General features: G+C 36.2%; 1 protein-coding gene across 5 annotated transcripts in view; it reads right to left on the reverse strand.

The window, feature by feature from the left end:
- Nucleotides 1–567: 567 nt before the first annotated feature.
- Nucleotides 568–22,409, reverse strand: part of Cryzl1 (crystallin zeta like 1) — a 32,373-nt gene continuing 10,531 nt past the window's right edge. For 3 of the 5 annotated variants that reach the window (XM_015478718.2, XM_015478717.2, XM_015478720.2), the window contains 10 exons: nucleotides 21,477–21,549; nucleotides 18,810–18,854; nucleotides 17,318–17,386; nucleotides 12,136–12,269; nucleotides 10,087–10,198; nucleotides 7,729–7,827; nucleotides 6,353–6,474; nucleotides 5,186–5,291; nucleotides 1,643–1,688; nucleotides 568–1,160 (listed from right to left, as the gene is read on the reverse strand). In XM_015478718.2, the coding sequence (XP_015334204.1) occupies nucleotides 1,061–1,160; nucleotides 1,643–1,688; nucleotides 5,186–5,291; nucleotides 6,353–6,474; nucleotides 7,729–7,827; nucleotides 10,087–10,198; nucleotides 12,136–12,269; nucleotides 17,318–17,386; nucleotides 18,810–18,854; nucleotides 21,477–21,549 (906 nt within the window). In that variant the 3' untranslated portion in view covers nucleotides 568–1,060. Of the gene's footprint in view, nucleotides 1,161–1,642; nucleotides 1,845–5,185; nucleotides 5,292–6,352; nucleotides 6,475–7,728; nucleotides 7,828–10,086; nucleotides 10,199–12,135; nucleotides 12,270–17,317; nucleotides 17,387–18,809; nucleotides 18,855–21,476; nucleotides 21,550–22,409 lie in introns of all 5 variants that reach the window. The other 2 variants (XM_015478719.2, XR_007347747.1) reach the window with 2 other exon arrangements.

Here is a 22,409-nt window from a genome sequence, read left to right on the forward strand (position 1 = left end):
AAGGCCATGACGCGAAGCGGCTGAGGCCGACCGACCGCCCAGCAAGCACTTCCCGCGCGCCGCGGCCCCGCCCCAGACGTGGCCCCGGCCCCCAGCGCGCCGCCGCGGGACGTGCGCGGCAGGCAGGCCTCCCGCGAGGTCCCGCCCCCGGCTGCGTTCCTCAGGGCGCTCCAGCCAGGTTCTGGGCTGTGGTCCTGCCGTGAGACGAGGCGACTGCGGGCAGCACTTGGCCCAGGGCAGGTGTGCACTACCCCACTGGGCATCGAAATGGCTGAACGCTACTCAAGTCTGCAGTAGGGAAGTCATCACCAGGGGTAGCGGTCTGGCTCTGGGGCCGCTGTGATGGGCTGCTGCGTCCATAGAGGTGGTGACAGGGCCAGCGCCTACCCCATGCCCTCCTTCCCCAACAGAGAACTCAGAAAACAGCACACTTCAAGCTCAGTACCCTTTTCCCAAGGCCAGGCAGTCCCAGCCCTTCACGCAAATTCTCCACAGCTCCCACAGGACAAGTTCCTGTGATCCTTGTTCCTGAAGAAACTCGAAATGAATGAATATTTCAAAACAAAATTTAAGTGTATATGAGTTAGATACTTTTGAGACCTGAAAATATATTGAAAAACTTGAATTTTGACAGCACAGAAAGGCTTGTTAAGTTGTTTAAAATGGAATTAATACATAATTAATAGCATTACTTTCACAGTATAACAAGGCCTGTAACAGGCTCAGTAGAATGGTGTGGATTTTGCTGAAAGCAGAAGTTTTTCCCATTAGAAGAATTTTATAGGAGAGGAAAATGTGTGGGAAAAAAAAAAACAAAACTAAAAATGGCTTCCAGAGTACCCCCTTCAAATGTTATAGAATTATCTTGGATCATCTGCACAATAAATTGGAAAATATTTTTCAAATATGTCAAATAACCAAACATCTTGTGAACCAGAAAACATGCTTAAACACTGAACAACTTGCTTTTATCTTCCTTGATTTTTCCCAATTTCCAAGGAAAACTCTGGCTTCAAATACTGTGATGGTTCATCCAGCTGAGGTCTGAGAAAGAAGAAGATTAAAATTGAACAACTTGCTTTTTTCTTCCTTGATTTTTTTGAACAACTTCCATGGAAACTTTTGCCTCGTACAGTGGAATAGGTTCATCCAACTGAGGTCTGGAGAGAAAAATTATTACACAAATGTTCAGAACACACTGGACAATAGTTGACAGTTTCCTTAGTTTAGCTATATTATTTTAAAATAGGTCAAACTTGTCCATTAGTATTCCACTGTTAAAACTGGTTAAATTTTCAAGGGGAAAAATACCTTCTTTATCCATTCTAAGTGGTAAACTGATTCAACTTAAACATATTGTATTTTTCCCTCTTTTCAAGCTATGGATTATTTGGGAGGGGTGATGAGAAAATGCAAAGAGTGAAGTACAGAAAGGAACAGAAGGCAGGAAACTCATAGGACATTTCTATCTTCGGGTAAACTTACTGGTATAACACCAGATATACTTTGAGAAATATTAAGCGGTAAATGTTTATCTAAACTAAATAAGATATGGAGGCAACAGGTATACTGCAAAAGCTGAAACAAAAACATTATCTCCTGGAGAATAGAAAAATAAAAATGATTTGGCACTTTAGCATACCTAAAAACACCAGCTGATAACTTCTCCATCACATCTTTTAAAATGCGTAGCTGGAAGGATTGTTAAGGTGGCAACATTAAAGAGAAAGGACTAAAAACATTCAATAGGCTGAAGAAACTAGGCAGGTCAGTTCTTTTTCAAGTTTTGCACTCTCAGAAATTCAAAATGTTGTTACAGAAATTCTGTAAGCTGTCAAGTTTACCTGTAAAACAGGAATGATTTGAGAGAGTTGGTATTACTAAGTCTAAATTTCTAAGTACAGGTGGGAAGAGCAGCAAGCCTAAGGGATGACCACTTTTATACCAATGAATGAAGGCAGAATGATGTATTTAGCACTTACTTTTTACATCTTACATCTGGTTGGTAACAGACCAAAGTATGTGTGATATATGTCACTAACAGAATCAAAATTATGTAAAATGAAAAAATCTTTTTTGGGAACTTAAGTGAAATCATAATATTGAGATCAAAACTATGTGATTGCTAATACTGAAGAATTATTTAAGGCATAGAATCGAAAAGCTGGAAGGAGTTGTCTATGTTAAATCAAGCAACAACAAGCTTATGTGAAGTGATTGAGGGGCCTCTGTTCAAGTGAGAACTAAAGACTGATTCAGGACTTTAGAAAACATAAATTAGAAAATATGATCATAAGTCCTTTTGAAAGAGGAATGACCTAAAGAACATTAATTCACATATTCACATCCCTGCAAATGTCTTTATACTTCTGTTACTGAAATTGCTGGGTGCATTGGCTCATGTCTGTAATCCCAGAGATTCAGGATGCTGAGGCAAGGCCTTGTCTCAAAAAAACAGAGTCTGTAGGATGTAGTTCAGTGATAGAGTGTCCTTGGATACAATATCCAGTACTACCAAACAAACAAAAGAAAAATAAATTGTTGTGTGTGTGTGTGTGCGTGTGTGTGTGCGTGTATGTGTATATATATATATATACACACACACATATAGATGCCCTATGACTTATGATGGGATTTTGTCCCAATAAATCCACTCTAATCTAAACATATCATAAATCAAAAGTACATTTAATAATAACCTACCAAATATCCTGTTTAGCAACACAGTACACTGCAGAGTATTGGTTGTTTCTCCTCATGATCTTGCAGCTGACTGGAAGATACATCTTGTTGTTGCTGCCCAGCATTGCAAGAAAATGCAGTGTATTGTACTGCATATGGCTAGCCCAGGAAAAGGTAAAAATTCAAAGTACAGGGCTGGGGTTGGGGCTGAGTGGTAGAGCGCCTGCCTTGCACAAGTGAGGCACTGGGTTCGATCCTCAGCACCACATAAAAACAAACGAAATGGAGGTATTTTGTCCATCTACAACTAAAAAATAAAAAAAACATTAAAATAAATTCAAAGTACAGAACTGGAGTTGTAGCTCAGTAGTAGAGCGCTTGCCTAGCATGTGTGTGAGGCACTGGATTCCATTCTCAGCACCACATATAAATAAGTAAATAAATAAAGCCCATTGACAACTAAAAAAATTTTTAAAAATTCAAAGTATGTTTTCTATTGAATGCATATTGCTTTGGCAACATAAAGTAAAAAATAACATAAAGTAAAAAAATCTTAAGATGAACCATCATTGAGTTGGAGACGGTCTGTATAGAGCATATATTTTTGATTTTGGAAAATTTAACATTATTTCATATAAACATGTCATATTTCAACCTGATCCAGGGATTTGCAAATAAGTTAAAATGTTCTCATCATAGATAGAAGTGGTTTGAGAGAATTAACACAGGAAAAACAGTCAACTTTGATTCTCACATGTAAGATTTAAAACACGCTAACTAATGTTATTTGCTTTTTGTGGATGGGTACTAGGGATTGAACCCATGAAATCACATCTCCTACCTTTTTATATATTTTTTGAGACAAGGTCTTCATAAGTTGCTTAAGACCTCCCTAAGTTGCTGGGGCTGACTTTTGAATTTGTGATCCTCGTGCCTCAGATTCCCTAGCCACTAGATTAGGTGGATGGCACCATGCTACTACTATTCGTAATAGTTATATAATATTCTCTATTGTTCATATCTTATGTTATCCTAGATAATTGTGATGCTGGACGTAATTTTTAAAATAAGGAAATAAAAAATTTATTAGAAAAATATTTAATCAAAATATTTTAGACTACTATATTTACTATAGGAAAGAGTTCTGAAATCTCCTTAACATGCAATACATTCAGTATCCTTATTACACATTATTATTATTATTTTTTTGTTTGGGGTACTGGGATTGAATCAGGCCCTGCACATGCTAGGCAGGTTCTCTACCACTGATCTATACCCTAGCCCTAAATATTACTATTTTAAACCTGTGAAATAAATCTTTCATTACTCCTAGAAGGGGCTGACCTCTCTACACATCACACACGTATAACTATGCACATTTGACAAAGGTAATGTATGGTGTTCAGTGGAGACAAATGTAAAGGTATGTAAATCTCTTCACACAAAAGTTATCTATCATAATAATGAGGATCTTTTTATCCAATACATTGAAACTTATTAAGTACAACCGTATATAAAATGGTGATCTTTGAAATAAAAGCAATTCTTAAGAGAAATTGACTCTCCTTGAGAGAATTTTGGACTTTTCTTTTTGAAATTGCTTTCACCTTCCTTCTCACAGGAAAACTTCTCATTACTTTCACCAAAACGGGAATGATTTGACTTCATTCACTAGATTTGTCTCTAATGACTTTTTGTTTTGGTGGTACAAGGGATTGAACCCAGGTGCACTTTACCATTGACCTACATTCTTCGCCATTTTTTTTTTTTTTTGAGACAGGGTCTCATTAAATTCCTGAGGTTGGCCTCAAACTTGCAATCCCACTTTAGCCTCCAGAGTAGTTGAGATTACAGGCATGCATCACCATGACCAACTGAATGATTTCTATTTTTAAAAATCCAGGTGCAGCCTCATGTGATGAAGATTTCTCAGCACTGATATTATAAAATACCAACTGTTTAGATAAGTACTGTTAATTTTTTTTTTTGTGCAATGATACCTTCATCTAGGTAAGGTGTACACCTCTCAAGGCGACATGTGTAATGTCAGGTTAAAGAGAAAACCAAACATCTTCCACATGACATTATGGTTTATTTCCGACCCTGAAAGGAGGGAGGCTTTCTGCGTGTGATTTTTTTTTTTTTTTTAATGGTGCTGGGGATTGAACCCAGGGCCTTGTGCATATGAGCCAAGCACTCTACCAACTGAGCTATATCCCCAGCCCTCTGGGTGTGATTCTTGTTCTGCCATTTGATACTGTGTACTTGCACATATACTAACCTCTCTATCCTTCTTCAACTGTGAAACAGAGATAATAATACTTAAATCTCACGGATTGTTTTAACATTTAAACAAATACCTGCAAGACACTTGGAACACTGTTTGGCATACTCAAGGAGAGTTAACAGATAATTATTGTTCTTATTATCATATGAAAGAATTTATAAGTAGAGTACAAAGTAAATTTCAAGCCTAAAACAAGTCAGTAGAAGAAAAGGATATAAAGATATTTTCCCTGTTGTACATTTGACAAATTCCAAATTTCATCATTAAGGAAAGCCACCGTTGCTCCCTTGAGGAAAAGGCAATGGCTATCTGGAGGATCCAACTTGACAGAATAAACAAAGATCAATCAATTACTGTGAGCCTAAGAGCAGAAGGATGATTAGTAGCATAGCTAGAAAAAAATTAAATAATGTCCAAATTACAAAAACTCAGTAAACTTTAATAATATGTAAACTATAATGTTGGAGTAATGTTTTATTTTCAATTTTATGGTCCCAAATGATGAAGAAACAGCAAGGTGTATAGGTTAGATGAAGGACCAATCTAGAATCCTAGTACTGAAGTGGCTGAGGTATTACCAGTCACCTTCATAAGAATAGTAGAAAGTCAAGATTGGCATATGAGAATTATGGTATTGGCATATCACCCATTACATGTTAATTTGAATTCTACAGAAAAACATTTGGAAAATAACTTATTGATACATTTAAACAGTACTTCCAATTTAAATAATTAGGAAGTTGTATAATTTTATACAGAAATTTTTAAGTATATGTCAGTGATATTTGTTACTAAGAAAAGAGTAGTTTTTAATTTTTTTAAAAATTATTTTGGGGATTGAACACAAGGGCAATTTACCACTGAGTTATATCCCTAGCACTTTTATTTTTTATTGAAAACAGGGTTTTGCTAAGTTGCTTAGTGCCTAAATTGCTGAGGCTGTCCTTGAACCTGTGATCATCCTGCCTAAGCCTCCTAAGTTACTGTGATTACAGGCATGTGCCACTGTGCCCAGAAATCAAGTTTTTTTCTGGAATGGTGGGGATTGAACCTAGGGCCTTAAGCATGCAAGGCAAGCACTCTACCACTGAACTACATCCTCAGTCCTGAAATACAATTTAAAATTCAGAAGTCACTACTTTCAAATAACTAAATAAAATTATAATTCATTCTAACTGAAGAATTCTCATACTAGGCATTATTTTAACATTTTGGCCAACATGTATTTAACATAAAAAACAAACTACATTTCTTTAAACATAGGGTATAATTCAGAATTTGTATTAATTTAGCCATACCTTGCCTCAAACAAGATTTAGGCATTATTCTTTTTAATTACATTCCTTTGTTCTAACAGTAATGCTTTATTGTTTCTGATAATACCTGAAGGCTTTCTTCTCTTGTTATCCAATGGCCTCCAACACCAAGAAGCATGATGATATCATGTTTATGTGGTAGTAGTTGTGATTTTATAGCTGGTTCATCATCTTTACTATATAATCTCACTTGTAAATGAATACAGAGAGAGAGAAAAGAGACATTTTATAATAATCTGACAAAAACTTGTTGTTCAAAAAGTTTTACTTTTTAATATGGTAATGTGGAGGCATTTTTCCTAGAACAAGGCAACACACAGTACATTCAGATACCTTAAATATACCTTTCATATTGAACATATTTGTAAGATTTATCCTATATTTCATTATAAATGAAATAGTATGTTTGCATTTGGAAACTAAGGTAATATATAACATAATATATAGTTAAGTCTTGTAATGAATTAATTATAACAATGATGGCTTAAAACAGTGGGATGAGCTGCTTTCTAATTAAAGCATTCAGATTCAAAATAGTCATATGAGTTACTTGCAAATCTTGAAATTTAAATCTTGAAAATGGTTTAAGAAAAACAAAACCCACACATAATGGCCAAGGTGGTATTCACAACGAGGCACTGGGTTCAATTCTTAGCACCATATATTATATATAAAAAAAAAAGTCCATTGACAATTTAAAAAAATTAAAAAATATATATACATATATATGTGTGTGTGTGTGTGTGTGTGTGTGTGTGTATATATATATATATATATATATATATATATATATATATATACAGAAGTATACAGATTAGGTGTTGAATAGATATTGGTTAAACTAAGAAAGTTCAAGAAGAGAGAAAACTTAAGAAACTTCTATATGTTTTCCAAATAGACACCACAGAAATCAACCATCCAAATAGAGGGCAGCCACATATAGCAGAAATGACTGCAAACAGACATCTGGATAATAATGTGTACTATATGGGACCAAATGAGATCACAGAAATAGGTTTCTTACAGAGATTTGTCTTCTGTTACTTAAACTTCAATGTCTATCCTTTCAGATACACAGTGATTACAATGGAATAATATGAGGAAACTCCGATTTATTTTACTTTATTTTTAAAAGTATTTTTTTTAGTGGTAGATGGACAAATATCTTTATTTATTTATTCATTTTTATGTGGTGCTGAGGATCAAATCCAGGGCCTCACACCTGTGAGGCAAGCACTCTATCACTGAGCTATAGTTCCAGTCCAGGAAGCTCCAATTTAAACAGACAAGTCTTTAGTTAAAAAAAAAAAAAAAAAAGGCCTGGAATTAAACATCCAATTTAATAAATGCATTAACAATTATTCCCTGTTTTTTTTTAATTTTCCCCTGAAATTCACCAAACTGAAAAAAACTAAATAGGCTACTGATTTTGTAGGTACCAACCTCCAGCATCTAGAACAATATCTACTCCCAGGCCTCCTGTTTCTTCCAAACAGCTTTCAGCAACATCAACCTTCCCATTCGATACATCAATCACTCGGGCTGTAAAGGACAGGAAATCAGGCAACTGTATTATTCTTTTTTTTTAAATTTTTTAAAAAATTTTATTTATTAGCTGTTCAAAACATTTTTTTTAATTATTATTAGTTGTTCAAAACAAATTGTATTATTCTGTATGTGATCAACACAAGCCAATCAGGGGGAGAAAAAAAAATCTGTTTTCTGAAATGAGTTAAGCAGTTTAATTATTAAATATTAAATTTAAAGGGGAAAATTATATTAAATTATATTAAATTACATTTTCCCATTGAGCCTAATTTTGATAAGGTTCAATTCTAAATGAAGGGACTGATAAATTCAGTAAAATAAAAATATGAGCATTTTGTGGATAAAGTAGTCCAAGGATGGTCTGTGGAGGCAGAAGATTGCTCTCAATAGCTTAGTTTACATTACTAGAACTGAGAATCTGAAAACACAGAGATATATATGTATCATTCATAATACAATATGAATTGGAAGAGCAAGCAGTTTCTTAAATATGTTTAGATTTAATCATTTTTAAAGTTCAGTAATACAAAAGAATAGTTGTTCAACATGGTACTTATCTACTAGAAGCTGTTTTATCCTTTCTCAGTCACAGAACCCCTCCCCTTGCTACCCAAAATGGAGAAAAGTCCTGAAGGTAAGGAAAAGGAACATGATTATTTTTATCTGTTAGTGAAAATTAACTAATCTTAACTGGTTACTTTAAAAGTATTATATTAGTAGAAAAAATAATTATAGGGCTGGGGTTATGGCTCAGTGGTAGAGTGCTCACTTAGCATGTACAAGGCCCTGGGTTTAATCCTCAGCACCACATGAAAAGAAATAAGTAAAATAAAGATATTAAAAATAGAGAAAAAATAATTATATTTCTATATAATAGAACAATCAGAACTTGAACTAGCAAACAAAGAAATGTTTATATTGCAGTTTTAAAATTTTTATTTCTATTTTTTGTGGTACTTTGGATTGAATCCAGGACTTGGTGCATGCCAGGCAAATGCTCTACCCTGAGCAACATCCCAGACCCACCTATAAATATTTTCAACACCTCGTTGAAGAGAATTACTCTCAAAGATGTTCAGATTAGAGGAACAGTTGAACAGTAATCTGAGATTTGGGGAATGGGATAGAAGACATAAGGGAAAGATGACTGAAATAACCTCGGAAGGGTAGAATTAACCAATAAGAAACCTTTCCCTTCAATAATATACCATTTACTTTCTTTCTACATTCTATTTTCTATTTCCTTCATTCCATTTTTTTTTTTTTTTTTGTAGTGTAGAGAGTGAAGCTAGGTTTTCAGGCATGCTAGGCAAGTGATCTAACACTGAGCTACATCCCCAGTCTTCCATTAAACTTTTGAATCTATTCTTCTTCCCCTTCTCCTTCAGCCCCTTTATTGCCTCCCTTCCATTTCTTGGTTATCTCTGCAGGATGCATAATGGAACAATAAAAATAACATGGGTTCTACTGTTAGATCAGGCATCAAAACCCATTCCAGTCTCTTGTCTAATTGTATAACTTGCAGAAGCTAGTTAAATTCTGAGAAGCTATTTCATGGTCATCCACCACAAGGCTGTTGAGAACTTAAGGAGGAAATGTCCACATTGTTCAATGAACATTACTTTCCTTCCTGCCTCCCTTCACTTATACTCTGTTCATCCTCGTTGCTCTTTTCCTGTTAGTTTCTCTGTTCCTATTTTCTTCCTCTCCATACTCACTGCTGTTTGAATAGGTTCAACTTTTTAATTTTTATTTATTTTTATTTAATTTTTAGGTTCAACTTTTGTAAGAGCTCACAGTCTCCACCATGTCCTGCTCACCTTAAACTATATCTGACTTGTGTTTCTATGTGCATGGATCATTTGTCTCACAGAAAATAGACAACTTTAAGGACACATGATGGGGTAAAAGAGGTTGAGAAATACAGAGTGGTGCAAAATATATTGATTTATTGACTGAAACCAAAGAAACAACAGGTATTTCTTAAGTGTGTCAAAGTTCACTTAATAATGCAAACTTGGGTAAGTTGGTAAGACAAAAATTTTAAAAAAATTGAAAGATATAATTATTTAATTTTAAATAATTAAAGCTATCACTTAAGTAAATTTGGAATCAGCACATATTACTTTTTAGCTGTTAGTGCATTTTAAAATTGACTTTCATTTGTGATTTTGTACTTCATTTTATCAGTGCAGTTTTTATTTCCCTGCAAAATTTCATGTTCTAAAGTCTGTGCTGAGTAATGTTACCCACCTATAGAAGACCTAAGTCTTTCAAGGCACTGCTTGTCTTCTAGGCTGTATGCTGTTGAAATCACTTTGGCTCCTCTGTGGTGTGCTAACTGAATGGCTATTGTGCCAAATGCCTGTGTGAAAACACATACATGATGGGTTAACAAATACAGGGTACAGGCCATATCCAATCTATTTATGCTATATAAAATGTATAGCATATATATTGTATACATATATAGCATACACACACACATATGTATATATGTACATGTACATACACTTTTTTTTGGTACTAGGAATTGAACCCGGGGTACTTTACATTGAGCCATATTAACAGCCCTTTTTATTTTTGAGACAGGGTCTTGCTGAGTAGCTGAGGCTGGCCTTGAATCTGTGATCTTCCTATCTCAGCTCCCCAAGTTACTGGGATTACAGGCATGCACCACTGCACCTGGCTTACTTTAATATATTTTAAAACATAAATAAACAAATAAAAATTAAAAAGGGCTGGGGATGTAGCCCGAAGGTAGACTGCTCCTAAGTTCTTCCTAGGGAAACAAAAAACAAAATACCCCAAAACAAAAAATGTTATAATAAAAAGGAAAAAATGCAAATAAGATTAGTAGGCTAAACATCTGATTGATTTCTTCAGAAAGGGGAGTAGAAAAGCTGCACGAATCAAATGCTCAGGTCTGACCACTGCACATCATTTCTAGGATGGAAGGCCACATTCAGAAATGTGACCATGGAAAGAGAAAAGGAGGCTGTCAGGGCATTGTTGAAGCACCTGCAGGAATCTAGTTACCTCTCTTTGGAGACTGGAGCACTTTAAACACTCCATCTGTATTTGGACCTGTGAGGTGAGCATAGGGAAGCACTACTACCCTGATATTGGACATCAGGCTGAAGCCAGTGCTGAAGACAGCTTTGCCTTTTTTCCAGAGAAAAGGAGAGGAAAATAATTTTCATCAACAGCCAAATAGAAAACTATAGATTCATCTCAAGTTTTGCAACCATTTTAGAATGTAATATTTTACATATTCTATATTTTTGGTACTGGGAATTAAACCCAGGGGTGCTTAACCATTGAGCCACATCCCCAGCTCTTTTTAGTTTGAGATAGGGTATCTCTAAGTTACTTAAGGTCTCACTAAATTGCTCAGGCTGGCCTCAAACTTGTGATCCTCCTGCCTCAGCCTCCAGAATCATTGGAATTACACATGTGTGCCACCAAGACCAGCTATTGTTTTTTTCAGTTGTAGATGGATACAATATCTTTACTTATTTATTTTTATGTGATGCTGAGGATCAAACCCTGTGCCTCACGCATGCAAGGCAAATGCTCTACCACTGAGCTACAATCCCAGCCCAAGACCAGCTATTTTACATAACCTTTTAGTGTTTATTATTATGACAGTCTATTTTTTGATGATATATGGAATACATTTAAATCAGTTTATTTTGACACTGTGTGTGATCTATCTATAAAACACCAAAACTTTATTAATGTAAGTGTAAGTATTGGTGATATGATAGATACAAAACCAGTAGGAATTCCAGACTTTGTATAACAGGAATGAATAAAAATGGCTTGGCTGGACATACAGCTCAGTGGTAGAGAGCTTACTGCACAAGGCCCTGAGTTCCATCCCCAGCATGGGGTGGGGTGGGGGGAGACTTATCTGCTTCTTTTTGTAGTTCTGGGGATGAAACCCAGGGCCCTGTACATGCAAGGAAAGCACTCTACCAACTGAGCTATGTCCCCAGCCCCTTTGTCTGCTTTTTAATGTACTGGTAAATTTAAAATAATTAGAAACTAATTACACTAAATCTAACTTTTGCCTCCTATTGATAAAAGCAGTATATGGTAACAAAATGGGAGGCTGGTAAGAAATCTCACTGGTCGAAGGCCCCCGAGTTCAATCCCTGGTATTCCCCGTGCCCCGCAAAAAGAAATCTGTTATTAATCTATTGGCAAAGAATTCTATTAGCTTGTTTCTAAATATCCTAAGTCAACTTTAATCTTTTTCTTAAGGAAAACAAAACAAAACAAAACACTGACACTTACACTTGCTCCATCCATTATCAGCACAGATTTTCCAGGAGAGAGATGAGAAAGATAATGCAGGGCTGTATAAGCTCGCACTCCATCCCGAATAGCTCCAGCAGCTTCTGTCCACGTAACCTTTTCTGGTTTATGGACTATCACAAGGAATAAGAGGACACGATCCATTAGCAAGTCCTATTCGTACTGCCTTCTAGATCTATTTCTTTCTATCTCTTCAACCATGGTTCAAACCTGCTCCTGTTACTCTCTCCCCAACATTATGGTTTCCTTGTTTCCCTTCTTGCCTATGTATAATCCACTCTTAAGATAAGCATAAAGCACAGCTGCATTAATAAATGAAAAGCAAAAGGTAAATAAGCACCATCCTACTAGAGAAACACTGCATAAGGATCATCCCAACAACCTCCTCTTTCCCCACCAGAGGTCACCATTCTAACTCAATTTGGGATTCACCTTCATAAGCTTATTACTCAAGTATGCGCTCCTAAACCATCATTCAGTTTTGCTTGGTTTTGAACTTTTATCTAAATAGAAGTATTCTTTGCTCTCTTGCCTTTCATGTTGAACATTATGTTTTTGGGAGACACCTTTTCTGTGCCCTTTCACTTGGGAGGTTGTGGTACTTTGGTTTTTGTTGTTTTATGGTAGTCCAATGTGTGCAAACACCTTTGGTTATCTATTCTCCAGCCAATGAACATTTGTGTTGTTTCCAGTTGTATCAGTGACAATGCTGCTAAGAATGTTCTCCTATAAAGGACATTGTTACACTATGCATGGTTTTCACTAGGATATTTACTTTGGAGTAGAAATCCCAGGTCCTAGACCATATTACCTTTGACTTAGTTATACTTTTAAGTGTGCTTGTATAAATTTACTCCCTCACAGCACTGTCTTTTTGCTGTAAACTCTTCTATCAGATTTTTACATTTTTGCCAATTGTGTATAATGGTTTCTAATTATGATTTAAATTTGCTTTTTTTTTTTTTTTGACTACTGAAAAGGTTGATCCTCTGTCTACATTTGCTGGCTTTTTGAAATTCTTTTTATGAAGTGACTGTCTTTGTCAAATTTTCTATCATTCTGTCTTTTTAAAAATTTATTGACTCATAGGAATTTTTAGTCATTTGTGCTGTAAGTATTACAAGTTGAGTCATTTGTCTAATTATGTACTATAAATATTCCAAGTGAATATTCCTTATCTGCAATACTTGGGGTCAAAAGTGTTTTGGATTTTGGAATATGTTCTTGTATTAATGAGTTATATTAAGGATGGAAATTAAGTCTAAAAATGAAATTCATTTATGTTTCACATATACCTTATACACATAGCCTGAAGGTAATTTCATAAAGTATTTTTAGTGTGTCTTTGTTTTGTCTGCAACCTGTCACATGAGGTTGGGTGCAGAATTTTTCACTTGTGGCATCATGTCAACACTCAAAAAAATCCAGATCTTGGAGCATTTTGGATTTCAGATTATTGGATGCTCAACCTGTATTTCAACCTTGTGCGTTTTCTTGAGAATCACTTTAGTGGTACCTTTGAAAATAGAAGTATTGGAATAACATTCTAACATTTCTCTGATTAAATTTATCAATGGCTTTCATTATACTTGGAAAAAAATGCAAACTCCTGATATAGTTAAAAAAGTTGTGTATGATCTGATCATTAAACTGTTCCTTTATATGTTTCACTGTTTTTGTGTTCATGTTGTAAACTGTTATTTTTTCATACTACAAGCAATCCTTTCTCATTTTAATGCACTTTTTATGTCTTCACTAGCTCTTTCAAATCTGTTTCCTCTAAGGGCAATAGATTCAGATGGACAAGACACAGGGAAAGCACACATCACTGCTCTAGCGATAGAATACTGCCCTCTAGTGGAGCATTCAAGCATATGTTGAAAATGTTCAGGGAATGAAAACAGCAAGAACACACTAAGTGTACATATGATAGCACATAAAGTACTTTATTTCTTATGAAACTCTTTAAGATAGGTATAATATTAAAATGTATGTATTTTGGTTTTCTCCTGTGTTCCTGGATCATAACTCCCATTGCCCTTGTTATTTCCTATATGACCAGTACAATAAGCATATCTTGTATTTGAGTTTTTGTCTTTGGTTCCTGAAGCAGCTTCAGAACAATTCAGTTTAGTAAAAGCCAATTTTTTATAATGTTGGGGTGCTTTAGCTTTAGAAAGCAAAGTCTCTGTCTCTCTTTCTCTCTGACCTTCTCTTCCCTACCTTTCCCCTACTCCCTGTTCTCTCCAAGGCAGAAAACTAGCAATCTTTTCCCCTAAGGTAAGTGAGAGAAACCAAAATTATGTTCTCTTATCTTTCTATCTTGGAGCTGGGCTGGCAATAAAGAACTTCTGTGACACATCTAGTTTGACAGGAGATATTAAGGCTTCAATTTCAGAAAGGGTCCTGCCCCACACCCAAGAGGAAGAAATGTTGCAAAGAAAGGCTAGGAAGATTTGGAAGAGACAGGCCTTGTTGGGTTTTTCTACTAAATCTATTAATATTAGGTAATGTCCTTTTTGTCCAATCTCATTTATACATGGTTGTCCATGCTTCAATCATACCCATGTGATGAAGTCCTCATAAAAAACTTAAATGGACAGGGGTTGAAGAGAGAAATCTAGATAGCTGAACATGTAACAGCTTGCAGGAAGGTGAACAAGAACTTATCCATGTGTTGGGAGGGTGGACAGCCCAATTCAACAGGTACAGAAGCTCCTAGACCTTGCTCTATGTATGTCTTCATTTGGTTCAATAAATAATAAATAATACCCTTCAAAATATCCTTTATAATAAATTGACAAACATATTTCTGCAAACCATTCTACTGAATTATTCAACCCTAAAGTTGGAACCCCAATTTGTTGCTGTCTGGCCAGAAGTTCTGAAGCCCACAACTGTGACCAGTGTCTGAAAAGAGGACAGTCTTGTGGGACTCAATCTCTGGGATCTGATACTATCTCCAGATGTCGGCTGTAGAATCGATTGCTCTAACATTTTGAGACCATACTAGAAGTGATCTGTGTTATGGGGTATATAGTAAAAGAAATTGAGTTTGTGTTCGTTTTTTCTACCCAATAGCTATTCTCTTAATTTTCTTGATTAAGAAATGGGGTTCAGGGTAACTAAGTTGTTCAAGGCCCACATAGATAGTAAGATATGACTCTAAAGCACATCTACTCTAACAATTCATGCTCAATCTATAGTTTACCTATATGGCCTTTCTTTTGGAACACTTCCCATTGTAAGAATTGTGACTACCATATTTTATCAAAATATCAGTCATGTAGTCCTTAAAAAAATACTAAAAGACAATGTTGCCAAATTTAAAGATCCTAAAATTACAAGGTTAAATGTGGGTTAATGTCAAGATTCTTCCTTTTCTGTTAGGTAGTCAACAGGTACTTATTATGTTACAAAAAATAAACAAGAGTCATGTGCAGATTAATAATAAAGTATATCAGTACTGAGAAAATTATAATTTCACTTCTTTCTTGTTTATGACCAAAGTGCTAACAGAACAGTGCTGCAAATGTGTGCCAAATTTTTGTTTTATTTTGTTTGGTAGTGAAGGTTGAACCCGGGGATACTTTGCCCCTGAGCTTTTTATTTATTTATTTTTTTTAATTTTGAGACAGGGTCTCGCTAAGTTGCTTAGGGCCTTACTAAGTTGTTGAGGCTGGCCTTGAACTTGAGATCCTCCTGTTTCAGCCTCCTGAATTGCTGGGAGTACAAACATGTGTCAATGTTGCCAAATTTAGAATGAAAAATAATTTTTATGTTTGACAGAATGACTTATGAACTAAAAGTAGAAAAGAGCTGGAAGAATTATTCAATTTTAAGCTCTAGCATTAATATTGTACAAAATAAGATTAACAGCACATTTGAGGAGGTTGTTTGGAACATTGTTCTTTGGTTTGATGAAAGAACAGACTTTGAGTTGAGGTGACCAAATGCTGAGCTCTCATTAAACCATCACTAGGTTAAGAATTAAAAAAGAATCTCAAATAGAGTTGTGGTAAACTGAAAATTTCCCTCTGAAAAGTTTCATGGAGCATACTGAAATTATTCCCCCTTTTACAAAATGCTACAAAATGCTGGTGCTGCAAACAGAATGCAGAGGTTATCTAGTTGAGTCTCCTCATTTATGAATGTAGTCAGCAAGCCCTAGGAAGCTGCCTACAGGTGACATGCCAGTGGTCATTCCTAAAGGACCTTTTTATGGAGTTTGTACTGAGAATTGAGCACAGGGCCTTAACATGCTATGCAAGTGCTTGACCTTTTAAAATTTTATTTTGAGCTGAGCATGGTGGTGCACACCTGTAATCCCAGCTCAGGAGGCTGAGGCAGGAATGGATCGCAAGTTCAAAGTCAGCCTCAGCAACAGCAAGGCACTAAGCAACTCAGTGAGATCCTGTCTCAAAATAAAATACAAATTAGAGCTGGGGATGTGGCTCAGTGGTTGAGTGTCCCCCAAGTTTAATTCTTGGTACCCACCCCCCCCTGCAAAAAATAAAAATTATTTTGAGACAGGATCTCACTAAATTGTTCAGCCTGGCCTCAAACTTGTGATCTTCCTGCCTTAGTCTTCTGAGTAGCTGGGATTATAGGGGGTGTGCCACCATGTCAGACTAGGGTAAGTGTTTTTTTTTTTTAATAGTTGTAAATGGACAGCATGCCTTTATTTATTTTTTTATATGGTGCTAAGGATTGAACTCAGTGCCTCACACATGCCAGGCAAGTACTCTGCCACTGAGCTACAGCCTCAGCCCAGGGCAAGTGTTCTTAATTCCTTCCTGCCTCAGACTCTAAAAGTACTGTTTTGTACATTTTTAATTTCAATTAATAACCAGGCACACTGGCGATGTAGCTCAGTGTTAGAGTACTTTAATAAAACAACAAGGACAATGACAAAAGATATTCCAAGAGAAAGAATTTACAAAATTCTGATTAAGGATATAATTTTAGAGCCAAGAAAGAAAACATTTTCATATTTCTTACCATAAGCTGTTTGTAAAACTCAAAGGTCTACACACTGTTTAGTCTGAATATGAATTTTATGAATAACAATTATAAACTAGAAGTATTGACATGACCTGCCAACAGTTATAACACATTAATAAGACTTATATGAGGTCTGGAATACTGAATTGCTACATACCCAAGTAATGTTCATGTACTCTAATCACTTCACAAAGTCCAGGGTCTTCAGAATCCAGGGGCAAAATTCCTAAAATTTAAAAAGAGATCCTTAAAGAAAACTAAAATGTATTCATTCCTAATGAACATATTTGTGTAAATTTTGTTCGGTGGAATTTTAAGGAAGGTTCCAGTAATTATCATTGTGGGGAAGGGAGAGACTTCAGAAATATGGAAGGGGACTATATATTTTCTGGTATAAACATAGGGATACTTGTGCTGTCTCCATATTTGTCTCTTCTGTTACTTCTTGAGTGTCATAAAGATAATAGTCAATGTTATAGAGCTAAATCAGAGTCTTGGGGAAACCAGGAATTCCTGGGTAAAACTGTCTTTGATATATTTAGCTTCCTTCCTATGGTTTGGTTCCATGTAATACCTAGGTATGTTTCCAATAAAAATCTCATTTTTATTTTTGGTCTTTCCCAAAAAGCATCTGGGGTAATACAGAATTTCACTGACTTCACGGACCAAAAAAAAAAAAAGAAAATTATCAATTCTCTAGAAAAATCATACAATCTTATAAAAAGCTGAAAAAAATCTTCCTACAAATCTATTCTTTAACAGCTTAAACATGTTATAAGGGGCTGCAGTTATGGCTCAGTGGTGGAGCTCTTGCCTGGCATGTGAGGTCCTGGGTTCCATCCTCAGTATCACATAAAATTAAATAAATAAAATAAATGTATTGTGACCGTCTACAACTAAAAATCATAAATTTAAAAAAATGTAATAAGGCTAAGTAATTTTTTAAAATTTATATGCATATCTTCCATGAAAAATGGAAGTTTCAAAGACCACAAATAAAGCCATACTCTATATGTTTGTATGACTATCTAGGATACAAGTATAAATTCATATATATTTTTTGAAAAAAATATTATTACAGTAATTAAGGTTTTAAGAAAACTATATATTAATGTTTCAAGTCAATTTTTAGTTTTTCAATACTAGCAAGGGAGCTCTGTAGGACTCAAGTGAGAGTAGAGAACAGAGATTCTATAAGGCCCAGCCAGTCAGTGGTTGTCAAGCATAGGCCACACAACTTTCCTTTTCTTGAGAGACTTCAGTGTGTCCACAGACTGGGGACTGGAAAGAAAAGTACTGTACCAAGTACAGCAGCAATTATGGTTATTTTTCAGTCTAAAAAACTGCCCTATAGCCAACTATTGACAAGCTTCAAAAGTTGTGCTAATTTGGATTAAACTTCCAATTTTCTTCATTAATGGATACTTGAGAGTAAATTCCCAAACTCTTAATTTTATGTTTTGCCATGCTGGGACTGAACCCAGGGTCTCACTCATGCCAGGCAAGCACTTTACCACTGAGCTACACCACCAGCCCAGGAAAGTATTTATCTATGAAGTAAGGTCACAATGAACATTAATAAAAAGAGAAAAAAGAAGAGATGGCAATAAAACTGATGAACTGAAAATGAACTGTGAACTAAAACTTACCAACTACTTCATCATCTGGTTGAAAGAATGATACCTTGGTTCCAACTACAGAGAAGAAAATTAATAGTTACCATCATAAGGCTACTAAATATAATTCTTATTTAACCATTAAAACAAAGGATCCATGGGTTTATAAAAAGTCATTCATTCAAAGAAAAGGCTAAGAAGGAGGACATTATAATAGTGTGTGAAGACTCTAGGACAGAACACTTCACATCTGGATTCTCTACAGAATCTGGGGCACACAGTTACTGACAGCATAGAAAAATATATTTCTCTCTATGGTTCTCTGTCTACTAGCTAACTTTAAGGATAAAGGAGTAAAGGAAAATAATCCATCCCCTAGTTTGTATGATGATGATGATGTTTTCTACCCAACACTGACACTTTCTGGCTAATCCTTCAATTATTATTTTAGTTGCAGAATCTCAAGACACACAATGGATAATGCTGATAGGAGTCCACATGTAAAGACTACTTTATTTTGTGAAGACATTCAGAAAGTTTTTGATATTATATAGTAATTAATTTAATTATATTTTCTTTGGCTATGCAGAGAAAAGTCAATTCATATGAATATTTTTATTCAGAGTTACAAGATAAAAAAATAGCAGTGCTGTTGAATGCCTACTTGTACCCAGCACTTTAGCATGTTCATGCATTTAACCTTTACAACAGGCCCATGAAGTATTATTCTTCCTATTTTACACACAGGAAAACTGAGATGAAGCAGTATAATATTCTGGAAGTGGCCCCTTTAGTTGTCTCTAAGCAAAATGGCCCCCAAACTCATCTGCTGGTACCCAGCAAATAATTCCAAGCTGGTATTCCTCCTTTTGCAGTTTGCTTCTTGGGATCCCTCCTGTGCTATTACCCATCAGTATGTTTGGCTTCTGACCCATTGAATTTTTCTTTCCTTTCTGCTGCTGATCCACGTCCTCTTGAGATCACTTGGACCCATTTTTGGCCCCCTTTACACTCTTCTTTTAATTATTCCTCAACAGGTGCCTCCTGAAGGGTTCTATGTTTATATGTCTCCTCCATTTCTACACGTTCTCTGGATGAGTTTATCAAGTCTATTATTTCAAATACAATCCACATGCTGACAATCCTCAAATATAAACATTTCCAGCATGGATCCTTTACCCTTGATATTCAATTCATATAACAGATTACTGGATATCACCAGTGAGATGTTATTTAAGTACCTGGACCTCAGTAAGTATAAATCTGAACTCATCATCTTCCAGATTGGATCCTCTTCATTTATCAATTTGTGGTACCAATTCATGCCTAACTAGAATTCTCTAAGTCATTCATGGTCCTCATCTGTGTTGATTTCCCCAGTTCCAATCCATTGTTAGGTCCTGCTGACTCCCTCAATATTTCTTCAGTTTGTTCCTCTTTTCTACCTCTGCTACCACCACTCAGGTGTCCCCAAAATCCCAGGCCAGGCCAGAAGCCAGGGCCGAGTAGAAGGGTTGTGGTGATGCCCAGTCCTCAGACAGGCCCCTACACTCCAGGTGCACTGACTTAAGGGTAGGGCCTTCTAAGCATCCCCTTTGATAGGTAGGCCAAGTCCTTGGGGTATCACAGGGGTGGGTCTGGTCCCCAGGATTACAGAGATTGTGAAAACACCAAAGACTGGCTCAGTCCCACACTAGCAGGTTGGAGAATACACTAGGAAGCCATGAGAATGGACCTCCTAGGAGGGGAAGGGGAGCTGTGTGGCATAGAAAGATGCCCAGGTCAGGTGAGCGGGTCCAAGAGATGCCAGGTCACTTCTTGGTGTGGTCTGCCTTGTCCAGGACAGCCATGATCAGGTGATGATAATGATGAGGGACTTGAGCAAGATGATGGGGGGTGGTGGTCCACATGCCTATTGGGAAAAACCCCACAGAGCCGACTAATGGTTCGTTGGAGAAATTGAAGAGCTCACTTTCAGCACAACAGAGCCGGCCTGGAGGTGTAGTAGATTCTGAAGCACTGGATTCCCAGATAAGTTGATGATGCTTTGGACGACAGAACATGATTAAAGGCTTGAGCAGAATGTCCATTGAAAAGTGTCCAGAAGTTCGCTGAGCAGGTAGGAGGAGTAGGCCATGAGAGGACAACAGGGCATGAAGCAGAAAGTAATGATGTGAAGACAATCTGGCACAACCGAAAAGGTCAGGCATGAACAGGAAGATATTTTTTCTTGACACCGTGATGGTCTCTTGCCATCCTGGGTCCTCTCTAAAGGTACCAGCACAGAACCAGCTCCACCAGTGTGGCCTTACTCCTTGGTCCTAGAGTATCTGCTGGGACACCTACATCCCGGTGCCCACTGCCGGTGCTCCAACCCCGGATGTTAAAATCTTACAGCCCATAGGAGCACTGGCAAAGCAGATGTGCCCCAGATGCAGAGGGCCTCCCTGAACACCTTGGCCTTATGGGCAGCGCCTCACCTCCATGTGCCCTGCAGGCTTTCCTGCTCCATCAGCATCCCTGCTGCTCCAGCTGCACCTGGCTTCCTGGAACCTACTCTCTGCCAAGTCCTATTTTTAAGAAGGTCATTTTTGTATAATAAAAATTTACATTTGAAGGGGTGTCTATGATTTTAGTGCCAGTAAACTATTATGTCATTTCTTTTACCTTGGAAAAAAATATTTACATTTGTAAACTTACCATCCAAAACAATTCCAGCAACTTCTCTTCCAACAGGAAAGAAATCCTTTTCCATCTTCATTTCCGCCAGAAGCTAAATCATGACAGAAACTGTTAGCCTACTATTGTCATGAATAAATCCTGTTTCTCCTCACACATGAGAAAAGTCAGAACAAAGATCAAGCCACAGAAAGAGAAAATATGATTTAATTTTTGAAATTAAAACAAACAAAATAGATTTCTTTGTAGCACAGGAAACCAAGAATTTGATGAGTAAGTAGTTGATATATAGGACTTTCACATAGTATTATTATTCAAATAACCATTAATGCTTCTGTTTAACATCTTTATTTTACCACGTATGAAGGGAAATTAAGGCCCAGATATTTCTTGGTTGAACACTGTTACTTAGTCTTCTATTCAGGAGTAGGGAGGGGAATCTAGGGAGGTTATTGTTGAATAAGGGAAATGTGATCATTAAAAACAAAGGTGGTCTATTACCACATCCTTTAAAAATCACCTGAGTTTTTCCTCACAAATCTTGGGTTAGGAAGCAGGTGGGAAGAATACATAGTAAGAGTAAAATTACCATGATTTCTGACTCATGGAGAGTGTAGTTCATTTTTTTTAGGAAAATTTTTTTTAAAAATCAGTATTTTGTTAAGATCATTTTTGTTAGATCCCAACCAAACTGATAGTATGTCCTTATCTTTTAAAATAATAGAGAATACTAAAATAATCATGTATTTAAGTTCCTGCAACTTACAACAGCACCAGAGAGACTGAACATATTTGTAGATATAATAGATATTTTAGGAATAGCAAATAAAAAAATGAAACAATTCTTTGTTATGTTTCCTTTATTTTTCAAAATTACAAATACAAGTCTCCCCACTGTATAGCATTTTCTTATATTACTCCATAATCTTTATAAACCATTATGTCTAACATTTG

This window comes from Marmota marmota, unplaced genomic scaffold, assembly GCF_001458135.2.
Source record: "Marmota marmota marmota unplaced genomic scaffold, marMar, whole genome shotgun sequence".
Classification (NCBI taxonomy): domain Eukaryota; kingdom Metazoa; phylum Chordata; class Mammalia; order Rodentia; family Sciuridae; genus Marmota; species Marmota marmota.